The sequence below is a fragment of the Chanos chanos genome, chromosome 13 (genome assembly GCF_902362185.1).
Source record: "Chanos chanos chromosome 13, fChaCha1.1, whole genome shotgun sequence".
NCBI lineage: Eukaryota > Metazoa > Chordata > Actinopteri > Gonorynchiformes > Chanidae > Chanos > Chanos chanos.
This window is the reverse complement of record NC_044507.1, coordinates 12385812-12399543: the sequence shown is the minus strand read 5'-3', so window position 1 is coordinate 12399543 and position 13732 is coordinate 12385812. Positions and strand designations below refer to the sequence as shown.

The following is a 13732-nucleotide window of genomic DNA, read 5'->3' as shown; positions in this document are numbered from 1 at the left end:
GCTGTCACACTGATTTATAGTGCTGTGTTTGTTCGGGCTGGAGCTGTAATCAACACAAGCCCACTGCACGGACGTCCCAAAGGAAGCACCCCCCCCTCCCCCCACCCTTTTCCCCCCCCATGAAAAGCAAGATGAGTCACATGATCTCAGAGGTCACCGCTCGCCCCCTGACCTGATTTTACCCAACTCTCGTCCACGGGTCATCCAATCATATTCGCTGTTTGATCTCTCCGCCATGCCCTAAATGGACATTAAAGTGAAAATCTGAATTTACATATTTATTGTCCTGATTTGAATAATGAGAACACTCCATATCTGCCAGCGTGGAGAATGTTAGAGGAGCAGAATTCTTAGGCAGCTGTCTGGAACTTTCTTGCTGTGAAATCAGACTATGGAGCAAACGTGACACGCCTGCCCAAAATTCTTTCTTTCTGTTATATTTCATTCATTCACTCATTCTCTCTCTCTCTCACTCTCCCTCTCTCTCTCTCTCTCTCTCTCTCTCTCTCCCTCTATCTCTCGTTCTCTCTCCCTCTCTCCCTCTCTCTCTCTCTCTCTCTGTCAGTTTATGGAACTTGACAGCACAAGAAGAGAAAATGGAGCTCTTCAATTATGTAGTGGAGCACTCTGAAGATTTGGGGATTGTTATCGCATTAGTGTTCTCACACACTCCTCTCCTTGTGCCCATCATGTCACGAACCATCGCTCCTCCCCCCTCCTTTTCTACCAAACACCCACTCTGTTCTCTTCAGCCCGTGGATCGGGTTTGGGGAATCAAAGCCGGTCAGGCAACACCTCACCTGAAGGGTTATTTGGCTCTTGTCTGTGGGAAAGAGCTCCCTCTGGTGGTGGCCACGATGATGCGTTCGGCTTGTACGTGTTGCAGTAAAGTGGTTCGAGTTAAAGTGGAACCTTAAAGAAATGTTGGAATGCGTAGTGTTTGATTTTGCGACAGTTCAGTATATGTGTAATTTGTTCTATATCGAGTGAAACAGATTTAGAATCTTCCGCTCAGTTCACCTGACTGCATTTGACTCAATAAAAGAAACGAAAGAGTGAAGGATGTGAAGGCTACAGGTTTAATTTAAGATGTCCTGGTCCTCAGACCAGTGTAAATTAAATATAGACCAGAACGGAACACAACTAGTTTTAGACTTGATACATTCTCAACCCATTTTAGTGGCTGATAATTGACCAATTTTCAGGTGTCAGACTGAGAACTATTGTACATGAAAAAGCTGACCCAATAAAAGATCAGTTTGAAACAAGAATAGTTTATTGTCCAAAAATTTGCCTAATTGTAACATGAACAGAAAAACTGTTCATAAACTGAAAATGTTCCTCTACTTGAAGAGTATTATTTTAAAACCAGGGGCCTAATTTCTTAACTTTAACTTGATAAGAAAGGGCCTGACTAAATATATAAGGCTATATTAATTATACCATAATGTCTGAACAAACATTACTTAATTCTGAAACCTTTGTAATGTTCAGCAGATAAAGAAAGTAAACTCACATAACAGCACAACGTCGATTCAAGCAAAAGATAAATATGTTAAACATAAGACTACACATCACCTGACATCCAAGGCATCCAATCCTGGACCCAACCCTGACCTGAGGGAAAGGATAGAGTCTGGACCCAGACTAGCTCAGGCCCTGGGTTACATAGGTCTGGTCAAGACACACATGTGATCTGTGTGTGTGTGTGTGTAGATTGTGTGTGTGTATGTGTAGATTATGTACTCCCGCTCTGCCTATTGGGACTGACCATAAACTGCCTCAGCTTTGTATATCCATTAGTCTAAAGAAGTTGGAACCTTGTTAGTGGTATTGCCATTATAGAGCTTACTCAGCTAAGCTCAAACACACACATTCAGTAGTCAGGTTCACATAATGGTCTTGGTCTGACTGTTCTTTTTCTTCTTTTCTAGAGTGTTTCCTATTGACCTTTAACTGTTTCTTCATTTGAATCTCTCCTTCATGGTTGCTACACACTGGAATAGCACTAAAAGCACCGTAACTGATAAAGACATCCAAAGAATCACAAGCAAGTGCCAGCCACCATAGAAAACAAAAAACATTTACCTCAGCACCACAGTTCCCATTCAAGTTCATATGAGCTTGTCCTCCTCTGTCTCCTCTATCCTCTCCTTCATTTTATTCAGCTAACAGCGGGACAACTCCCTCACTTTTACTCTCCGCTATTCTCTCTCTCTCTCTCTCTCTCTCTCTCTCTCTCCCTCTCACTCTGTCTCTCTTTCTCTCTCTCACTCTGTCTCTCTTTCTCTCTCTCTCTCTCTCTCTCGCCCTGACTCTACTTCAGTCTCCTTCACTCTTCCCTCTTTCCATTCATCAGAGCAGCAGATCAGCAGACAAGCGATTGTACAAGTTTTCCCAAAGCTTTCAAGAATTACCACCATTTCATCATGTGTAATCACACTTAATAACCCTGCTCATTACGGAGACGAGGAGCATGGGTCATTAATATTGCTAATATCCTCTCTCTCTCTCTCTCTCTCTCTCTCTCTCTCTCTCCCCCTCTCTCTCTCTCTCTCTCTCTCTCTCTCTCTCTCTCTCTCTTTCTCTCTCTCTCTCTCTCTCTCTCTCTCTCTCTTTCTCTTTTGTCTTGTGTTTTTCTACAGGGAGGCTACACAGCTTACAGATATGCTCAGCCTGCCACAGCCACAGCCTATAGTGACAGGTAAGAGCACCACACACACTCAGAGAAAGATTGTGGTCACTTTGAGTGCTGTATAACCTAAAGTACACACACTCACACACACAGATACCCAGGTAAACCCAGATACACACACATATGCAGCAAGGGATAAGAAGACTGTATACACACACACACACAAAAGAAAACACAGGGAAAACAGAGGACCTGTACACACACACACACACACGCACGCACACACATCCACACACATACACCGCTGTATGGAGTAAAGATAAATCTCCTCCCCCTCTGAAAACACCAGTCATTTCACAAAGCCAAGACAGATGTATCACAGTGAGAGAGGAGCTCACTCATTCAAACAGGAGGGGAGCCAGATCTGCCCGAAGTCACACTACAGCAAAAGACAGGCGTGTTGTACAGGAGGCAATAGAGAAGAGAGGATGTATGCCCAGCACTCTCACTGGGTCTGACAGAAAGTGGCTTTATCAGTTATATATATATGAATGGCCTCAGGTCTTTCAGGGAGCGAGAGAGAGAAAGAGAAGGAGAGAGAGAAAGAGAGAGAGAAGGGAGAGAGAGAGAGAGAGAGAGAGAGAGAAAGAAAAAGGGATAGATGGATGAGCAGAGACTCTATCAGTTCTGAACGTAGCCGTCCAGGTCTCAGGTGTGCGTTCAGATTCCAGGCGGGACGACGATTTTCTGATTCATGCCGCTCCTCAGGACCGTTGTCAGCTCCGACGTCAGTCAGTTTGGGAATCTAATCTGCGAAGGATTGAGCGTGTCACTTGCGATAACGTACACCCTTCCCAAGAGCGGCAAAGATCGCATCGATAACGCAAGATTTATCAGCGCTCGTTCACGAGACTGCCACAGCCTCCAATCACCAGCTCTACTGCTTGCCCGGGCGAGAGCAGAAATTGGACGGCGCTTCTCGACCCCCCCCCCTTCACACACACACACACACACACACACACACACACACACACACACACATACACACACACACACACCCTCCCTCTAGGACAGATTTAACTCCTGTTCCCTCATGCTGGTATTTCTCTTCCCCAGATATAACAAAATTCAACAACAGCTATTTATTTTCTGATTCTTTTTTTTCTTTTTCTTTTTTTTGGGGGGGGGGGGTGTTAGTGTTTTGTTTTTGTGTTGCCCTTATCCTTATTTGCTTTTTTTTTCTTTCTTCTTTTGAACAAACCGTTTTTTCACCGTTTAAATCAATGAACGCTAGCGGCGTTCCTCTGACACTTTATTGGACGTGCTGGTACCGGTTTCTCCGTGGAGTTGAGACAAAACAGGCCAGATGAGATTGTGAATAGACCACTTAAAAAAAAAAAAAAAAAAAACCTTGTGAGACTTAAGCTCATTTGCTTAGAGAACAAACATAACATCTCCTTAAGTGTTCAGCCTACGTGATTACTCCTGAGTGTCTTGGACTTATTCAGCCAGAGAGAGACTGTCCTGAGTTTGACAGAAAACAAGCCAGGGTTTTTTTTTTCTCTGACCGTTCTTAACAGGGGTGTGTGGGAGCCAGTTATTCCACAGAAGAATAATGTTTCGGGGGGGATAGAGAGAGAGAGAGAGAAAGAGAGGAGGGGGGGGGGGGCGGTCCCACCTGTGAGGACTCAGTCACTTTACTATATCCCAGCGTTCATAACCTCAGGTGCCTGATCATCACCTCAGGAACAGGGATTCGCTAGGACTTTTTTCACGTTTTCGGTCGCTTTCCGCGTCGCGTTGCCGTCGAGCGTGCGGGAGACCATGTCTGTGGCATGTCCTTTCTTCTCTCCTCAGGAGGAAAATGACATTTCTCCCTTGCTCCGCTAATTTTTTTTTTCTTTTTTTTCTTTTTTTTTTTATTCTTGCTTGATTTGGTGCCCCCGGCCCTTGGCTGCGAGGGTCTTATCTGCTCCATGCAGACCCTTATTTGCAAGCGGGCATTGAAGGCTAAAAAAAAAAGCATATGGAAACGGAGGAATAAGCGAAGTGCAGTAAGTAAATAAATAAATAAATAAATAAGAGAGACAGGTCTTGTCCTGTCTGTGAAGGAAATTGGAGGGATTAGTTCTGAACCACCAACAATGAAAAGAAAGGGGTGTGAGCATACTGTGCAGTTGGAGTAAACAACGAAAGAGAGAGAAAGAGAGAGAGAGAGAGAGAGGGAGCATGGACTCTGTCCTCTCACAGGTCTCCTTCTCTTCTCTCTCTCTCTCTCTCTCTCTCTCTTTCTCAACCCTTCTCTTTCTTCTCTCTCCCTTTTTCCCTCTCTTTTTTCTGTCTTTTTTCTGCCTCCCCCCTCTCTTTTTTGAGTCTCTCTTATGTCCTTTTCTCTTTTTCTCTCTCACTCTTTCTCCCATCCTCCATTTCTCTCTCTCTCTCTCTCTCTCTCTCTCTCTCTCTCTCTCTCTTCTTCCTACTCCCTCTTTCAAGTTAAGAGACACCTCATCAAGGAGACAGTAGAACCCCAAGAATTCAATTTTCAGGGCGTGATACACAAACCTTGTCGCTTTGCTCTGGTTTATACCGTCATGAAATGTATTCAGCAACTTAGCACCAAACAGGAAGCCAAACTGAAGTCATGTCATTGTCTTCTCCATGTGACTGTTATCTATAGCTGACCCAGCTTCATATGTCATCTAACAAGTTATTGATCTGTATCTGTCCTATCACAGCTATGGGAGAGTCTATGCAACAGCAGATCCATACCACCATTCAATTGGCCCGGCTGCAACGTACAGTGTGGGGACTTTGGTAAGTCCATTGCCTTCTCTCTTAAGCACATCTCATGTATCATAATGATGAACAAATGCATACATAATCACACAAACACTCAGGACTCTCAGGACAACACTCGTGCCAACACCCTAGTAAAACACACGTATTGTTTGCTTTAGAGTAGCATGAGAAAAACGATGGTGAGTTTTGTGTGATTTAAGCTAGTTAGCACAACCTAGTAGTTAAAACTGGTACTGCAGTATCTCCAAGAGATCGTGTAAAGAGGTTGCAATAAGGTTTGTTTTTTATCTCATTTAAATACAGTATGGCATAATGTTGAGTTGACTTCAGCTCCATGCACAGAAGCAGAGACTGACCTAACTTACTGATAATATTATATCATGCTCATTTTGGGAAAGGCCACCGACTTTCTTCATGCTAAAGATTTCCACCTAGCTGAACCAGCTCCTGCACACACACACACACGCACACGCACACACACACACACGCACACACTCATATAAAGGACAAGTTCAGTCGGTTAATGTTTGTTTTTAGCTAGCTCTTGCAGCTAACATCAAAGATGAAAACTGATGATCTGTTCAAACAGTGAAGAGATTCCCTCTCCTTTTTTTGGAGGGGAGGGGTTGAGGGGTGAGGATGGGTGTAGGGGAGGGTCTGATGGGGCATGATGGGTTTGACCCAACAATTTTTTTTTATCAAAAGATTAACAAGGATCCAAACGCATGCAGCAGTGTGTGCCGTGGGACATTTAGCCCGGACAGAAAGATGGAGGTTTTGGGGGTCTTCTTACCCACCTCCTCTGGCCATAAGGCTAATCAGGAACGACGCTCTCCAACTGACAAATGACTCCGATTTACCATTCTGGCATGCATGCGATTTTTCAGCCACAGAACGCTGACAGAATTTAAAAAAAAAAAAAAAGAAAGAAAGAAAGAGAGAACGAAAGAACCAGTTCCCCGGTGCAGCTGCTAGCTAAAAGCTTTCATTAATTAAGACTTTTTTACACTCTTCATTTACTTAATTAAAACTGTGCTTGTACGTTTTTTTCTTTTTATTATTCTTTCTTCTCCTCCAACAAATTTCCTTCCCTGTTCCTACACAAGAGTTTCTGCTCGTTAATCCTCACAACAGAAATGAAATTGGTCCCTAAAAGACTGAGTTTGTGTGTGTGTGTGTGTGTGTGTGTGTGTGTGTGTGCATGTTAGGCTGGTGCAAGGGGCTGGCATTAACTTTATGAGATTCGAAAACCTGGTAATATATAAACGATCCAGATACTTGAAGATTTTTGCAATGCAGAGAAACATCAAATAGATTCAGTAGCACAGGGTTCCTAATTCTTTAATCATATTTGATTAATGGTTTCAGAAGGAGAGGAGAATGTTTTTTGCATTTAAAAGCCATTCAATAATTAGTTCCTCCGAGGTTGCGTAAAATTCTCTTTGCTGATTTCAAGCATGCAGAAATTGCAAATGGCTTCCACACTGATGAAAGTTTCACCCAAGCAAGAGGGTTACCTAAAATTAGGGGAAATTAGTCTTTGAAGGTTTCAAAACTTAGCCCTCGGACTCTAGCCAAGCGGCAGCTCACTCTGTGAGTGTTTGCATGCATGTGTGTGTATCTCACACCGGCTAGCGGAGCCTGTTTTTTACAATGCATAGCCAGCAAGGAGAGGCTCCCTTAGTCAGACTTGAAAGAGAATAATCATTAAGTTCCTTTGAACTCGACTCGCGTTTGGTTTGATCTGTGTCATTGTTGGAGCCTTTGCTATGCCTCAGCAGTGTCTTTAGAGCACAGTTAAAAAGCTTGAAAAATGCAGAGTTTGTTCTAGTTTCTTTCCTAATGAAATTAAGTGGCAAACAGCCACATAGCTCTCATCAGTAAACCTGGTACAAACAGAAGGGGTTTCCTCCTAATTATGACTTAGCATTTCCACTTCAGTGTTTCTCAGACTTCTGCATTTTAGGAGATGAATACTGCCAGCTTCTCTCTCCTCTCAGCCTAAATTCGCACAAACACACACAAATACGCACGCAAACCACACACACACACACACACACACACACACATATAAAATCACACAAGTGATCGTGCCTACATATTGAAACTGAAGAGCACACGCATACATGTACAAGCATGTATAGGCACCCACACACACACGTTTTCATATACAGTCACTGAAATGCACACATATACAGTAAGTCCAGCAACACACACACACACACAGATCCACACCACAGTGTTAGTCTCCTGGGATTACACAACCTATAACCTTAATGCAGATCAGCACTGTTTCCGGCCACTCAGCCCAGTGTCTCCTGTGGCTTTGAGCTGAAGCTCTTGAAAGGGAGAGGGGAAGGAAATTTGTGTGGGAAAAGAGGATAGCGGCTGTCACTATGAAACTGATCAGTCCTTTTTTCATCTTTGATGTTGCAGGCTAGCCTATACAGAGGAGGGTACAATCGCTTCACTCCCTACTAAAAAGAGAGAGGGAGAGAAAGCGAGGGAGAGGGAGAAAGAAAGAGAGAGAGAAAGAAAGAGAAAGACAGAGAGACATTACCCTACCCCAACCCCACCCCACCCTACCCCCACCACCCGACAAACAAACAAACAAACAAGCAAACAAACAAAAAAAAATCACAGAAAAAAAAAACAACAACAAGCAAACACCTCATCCTACATGGAGTATAATTTCAAAAGAAAGGCTTCCAGGTCTCAGTATTGACCCTTCCTTCAAACCGATGTCTACAAGTATCTGAATGTCTTCTGTAATGCTTTTGTTACTCATGCTGTCTCAGTCATGTTTCGGGAGGAGGTTGTACATAAATAATGTGTCTAGTTTTGTCATTCTGGGAAAAAAAACCTCATTGTCTAAGGGCCCATTTTCTGATTAGTATAGTTTTGTTTCTTTGACTGCAGTTGGTGGAGTGAGATTCTGGTGAGGTGCAGGTGGTTTTATATGAGTAAAATCTTTTTTTTTCTTCTTCTTTTTCTTTTTTTTTTGGGAGGGGGGGGGGTTTGCAGAAACTGTCTTCCAGTTCTATGCATATTTTAAATTTATGTCCTAAATTATTCTCGTTCATGCTCGGGAAAAAAAAAAATTCAAATTCATGTTTTCATCTCTAAAACAAATGTAAGTGATTTTTCTTTATATAACTCACCAATTCTCCGCTCGCTATCTGCTGCCAGCATCGCTGTTTTTTGTTCTGTTCTGTAGGACGAGATGAAAATAGAATGTTAAGGTGCTCACTCAAGCTGTGTTTGAATTATAATTCTGTGTTCCAAAACTCACTTCTGGAATCAGAACCATTGAGAGTTGGGAACAGAGAATGTTAAGTGTATGTCTACTCGTTGTTTTTTGGGTCGTGTCTGCTAACCGAAGGTATTTCACAAACGACACTAACTCAGAGTCAAAAGTGTGCAGGAAATGATGCTGCTAGCAAATTTGAAATTTTGTTCTTCATAATCATCTTTGCTCCTCTGTCATATTTGTGAGTAATGATTTACTGATTCAGTCGAATAGGATGTTAACATACATTTAAAGCTTGTAAAAGAGCCGAGTTATGCCCACCAGCCAGAGAAACACAGAGTCTATGCATCTTGTCACCTCATCTCCCCCTTCTCTCAGTATTGCACACAATGTCTTACCTCAGAAAGGAAGAGCCAGGTCCTAGTCGACACTCACCAGTCATCACTTTTATAAATCACTTCACACTTTATCAACCCATGGCTTAATGAGTTTAAGATCTTTTAGAGAACCGTTGGGGTGTGTGTGTGCATGTGTGTGTGTGTGTGTGTGTGTGTGTGTGTGATAGAGAGAGTGAGAAATACACAATTTTCTCAGATAGACCCAATTAGAGCATAGAGTTGACTTGATGAGGGAGTCAATCCATCGGAGTTCACAAACACACACTCCTCTCATGTTTCAAAATCATTTCAGATAAATACTCAGCATTTCTGTTACAAGACCAGGGATCTCTGCCAAAGACTACACATCTACATGATATCATATCTGATATAACTAGGGAGAACGTTTAATTCTGGAGGGTTCTAATTGCCGGGAGTTAAACTCTCCTATTTGTGATGTTTTCTGAGACGTTCATCACAAGTGTCTTAAGAGAAAATCTTTTTCTTTTTTTTTAACAAGAAAACTGTAAATATAGACTCCTGATTTTGCCCACTTAACTACATATTCAGCAGTTATAAAATACAACAAAACTAAACACAACTACACAACTAAACCAGCATTGTAATTTGAGTTTTTTTATGGTTTAATAGGTAACAGAATACTCGGTTAGCTTAAGTTTTAGAGGGGAGGAAAAAAGAAAGAAAGTTGAGAACTAGACTTAACAGATATGCTCAGCCTGCCATGGCAACTGCCTATAGTGACAGGTAAGACCACCACACACACACACACACACACACACCACACACACATCACACACACACACACACACACATCACACACACACATTGTACAGTGAAGTTTTCCCCAACTCTCCCGGTCAAAGTATGTCTCATTTAGGTGGAGTTTCTCTGTTGTTTTGCTTTGGAGTTGTTAAAGACACCATCCACTACAGCTGTCGCTCACAAGCTTTTTCATTTCTTTGTCAAACTGCAACTTTTACACTGAAGTTAATTTCCCAAAAAAAACTTTAACTGGGTAATTAGTGTCTCACCAGCTTTAGTGTTAGAACGCCCTCTGTTCTATAATATATTTGACTGATCTTAGAACAAGGCTAATATCGATGTTAGATATAGAGGAAGACAATTTAGAGAGAGCACACTTGGCATCTCTGAAGTTGATTTGGCATAGAAGATGACAAGAACGGGCCTATGCACTAGTTGCCAGAACAAGTCAGTGGTTTTTATTTTCATGACAAAGCCACTACAATCTGGTGGCCCGTTTTCTTTTGTTTACTTTTGTTTTCTTTTCTTTTGTTTTCCTTTTTTTTTTTTCTTTTCACACAAGTCATCTACAGTTGAATGTACAAACAGATGTCTTCTGATGCTGTCATATTCATTGGTTCCAATTGATAAAGTCCTCAGAAATGGTGTGCCAGTGTGCCATGCTCTGTGTGTGCGCGTATGTGTGTGTGTGCGCGCGCGCGTGTGTGCGTGTGTGTGTGTGTGTGTGTGTTAACCATAACTTTATGTCATAGCCAGTATTTTCATCTTATTTAGGCTGTAAATGACCTGACCATGGTAAATGCAATGATAAATGATTGCTGTATAATGCTGTAAATGTTTAGTTAATGTTTACGTCAACCTGTTCCAAGTGTTAAACTTCATAAAAAAAAAACCAGCTACCAGGTTGACTGTATATCATTTTGCATAATTAATTTCTTTCATTTGTTCATAGAAAATCCATATCATTTCAAATTACAACTATCTAGGTGCGTACTGTACAGCTTCAGACATAAATGTGAGTTATTGACATGTAGTTATTGTCAAATTACACATCAGCACTAAATATAAGTATATTACTCAGTTACTGATGGAAAACAAAAACTAAAGGCTCTTTTTAAAGACCTTCCTAGCAGGCATTTCTGTTTACTAGAGTCATTTTTAGAGGGAAAAAAAAAACTAAAAGAAACAAAGCAAAAAAGTTACATGACTTGTAAATAGATGAACATGTAAATACACACAATATTGCCGATTCTCTATTTAGCTGTTTTCTATGTTATTATATCCCTGTGGTTCTATCTATATGTGTATTTGAAAACCCGCTCAAAGGTATTCTATGAATTGTATGTAATTTCTTAAGGTTTTCTGTCCAAAAAAAAGGTGTGTGAATATATTTGCTTTAATATGTTTAATTAGTACTGCTGTATATTACTTTGCTTTTTAGTTTTGTTCATCAGGAATAAGTTGGATGTTAATATATGTGACATATCTAAGTAATCTCTGATTGTTTTTAAATGTCAGAATAAAGGTGTCATAAGAGCATCTTCTTTTTGCATGTTCACATGAATGATTTGGAAAAGTCTAAATCTTTTTTTTTTTTTCATTTTCAACTGAGATGCCTAAAATTCTGGAAAATGTGAAGTGGGTTTGAAAAGATATACCATTATCTAGAGATAGCTTTGGGTGCTTTTTTTAAGAGAACGGTGTGCAAAGTCTAAGCAAACAACTTTTTTTATTCATGGGGTTTTTTGTTTGTTTGTTCTTGTTTGCATTTAACCCTTACTGTCATCTTACAATTAATTATCATTATACTAGTTCAGATTGATATCATTTGATTTTGACAAATTAACTAAATCTGTCTCTACATTCTTTTAAAATGACCATTAAACCATGATTAAGAATGCACTTGCTATTCTATACACAGGGAAGATATTGATTGGGTGCTTATGAACCGTCTCTATAGAAATACAGACTGTCAATTATGATTATGCATATTAGTCTCCACTCGGTGGCTTGTGTGCGTATGCGTGTGTGTGTGTGTGTGTGTAGGGATAAACACAGTCCTGTTTGGCGTGTTCTCCTCTCCGGGACTTTCAGCTCTCAGGATGATGTATGGATTTGTAAGGCTTTTCCAGGCTATCTCTCTGTCAGTTTGGGTAGGAACCATTGTGACCCATTTCACAATAGAGTTATTTATGAATTATGAATTAAGGGTCCACACAGGAGAGCTCTGAGAGCTTATGTGGACCAGTACCTTCACTGCAGATGAACAGAAGACAGAGAGATGGAGAAGGGGAGAGAAGACCACAAAGCTGCTATGTGAAAATCTCTCAAGTCATGACAGTAGTTCAGCTGGGACACACATCCATCCACATCTTCCACTGTTTCTTCCCTTCGCTTTCTTTCTCATTCTTTCTCTCCTTCTTTCAGTCTCTCTCTCTCTCTCTCTCTCTCTCTCTCTCTCTCTCCTTCTTCTTCTGCCTCTTCTTCTTCTTCTTTTCGTGCTTCTTCTTCTTCCTCTTCTTTTTCACTCTCTCTCTCTTTACCTCTGTCACCTGCCCTTTCATGTAAGTGAAGATGTTTGGTTTCTGACAGAACTTTCAACCCCGCATGCCCCCATCACCAGACTGTGTCTCTCTGAGCTCATACCCCCCCACCCACACCCACACACACACACACGCACTCACACACTCTGGGAGGAGGAGGAGTGAAGCACTGGGACTTCAGCTTCAGCTCCTGACTTATTCTGTTTGATAAATCCAAAAGGAACAAAGATTGGCTTCCCTACCTTGACTCCAGCTCTGTCCTTCCTCACCAACTGGAAAAGCAAATGGATATCTGACATGCATCCATCATTCTTCCTCCAGTCTATGTTGTGTACTTTGCAGGCATCTGTGGTGTGTAGTGGTTGAAAATGCCAATAAAATGAGGACAGAAAAATTGGGGGGGGGGTACATCACAGAGATATTACAGAGAAATAGTAAGTCAAAGTAATAATTGAAGCAATTCAAAATGTCAAGCACATTTCATTTAGAACTGTATTGTAGTTGTATACACTGCAAAGAGAATCAGAGTTTTTGGAAACTTTAGTCATATTATTATCATATTTGTTTGACTTATTACACTTCCATTACAGTTATCTGTGTATCAGACTTTTTTTTCTGACATGACACCTCTATTGTCTTTTTTTTCTCTTTTCAGTAAATACAGAGAGAAAACATGGTACTCAGTAACAAAGGACATCACAGAGGAAAGCATCAGAGAGAGGAGAAGTAGCTATGAGAAAAACAACAGAAAGTGAAGAAGGAAAAAAAAAAAGAAGAAGAGTGTGTGTTCTGAGACTGACGAATGAAGATGGGAAGCATGCTGTTTGTGCTTGTGTGTGTGTGTGTGTGTGTGTGTGTGTGTGTGTGTGTGTGTGCGTGCATGTGCGCGTGCCTACGAGCGTGCACATTTGTGTCTGTGTGTGTGTGTGTGTGTGTGTGTGTGTGCGCGCATGTGTGTGCTGTCACACTGGCATCAGACCCAAACACAAGCTTCACATTCAGAACGATTACGTTTCCACCTGGGAGCAGATAGACACAGGGAGAGAGAGAGAGAGAGAGAGAGAGAGAGAGAGAGAGCAGAGATGGGGCCCATTACTATATAAAACATTTTATTTTTTATACTTTTGTGATTGGAAGAGTGTGTATAAAACAGTATATATAATTATATATGTGAATGGATTTGTTTTATTTGTTTTTCTTTGGTAAAGGGGGATAAACATTTCTCCCTGGCTGACGTAATCACGTGCAGGGAAAGAGAGGATCTGCCCTGCTCCTCTCTCTATATAGCTCCGCCCCTACACCCTAGCATCACCCAACCAATGAAACAATGTGATGTCATGGGTGA

General features: G+C 41.3%; 1 protein-coding gene across 2 annotated transcripts in view; it reads left to right on the top strand.

Moving 5' to 3' along the window:
- Positions 1 to 7915, top strand: part of LOC115826360 (RNA binding protein fox-1 homolog 3-like) — a 103790-nt gene extending 95875 nt beyond the window's left edge. For both annotated transcript variants that reach the window (XM_030790168.1, XM_030790169.1), the window contains 3 exons: positions 2646 to 2704; positions 5371 to 5449; positions 7871 to 7915. In XM_030790168.1, coding sequence (XP_030646028.1) covers positions 2646 to 2704; positions 5371 to 5449; positions 7871 to 7915 — 183 coding nt within the window. The remainder of the gene's footprint in view (positions 1 to 2645; positions 2705 to 5370; positions 5450 to 7870) is intronic.
- The last annotated feature ends 5817 nt before the right edge of the window (positions 7916 to 13732 follow it).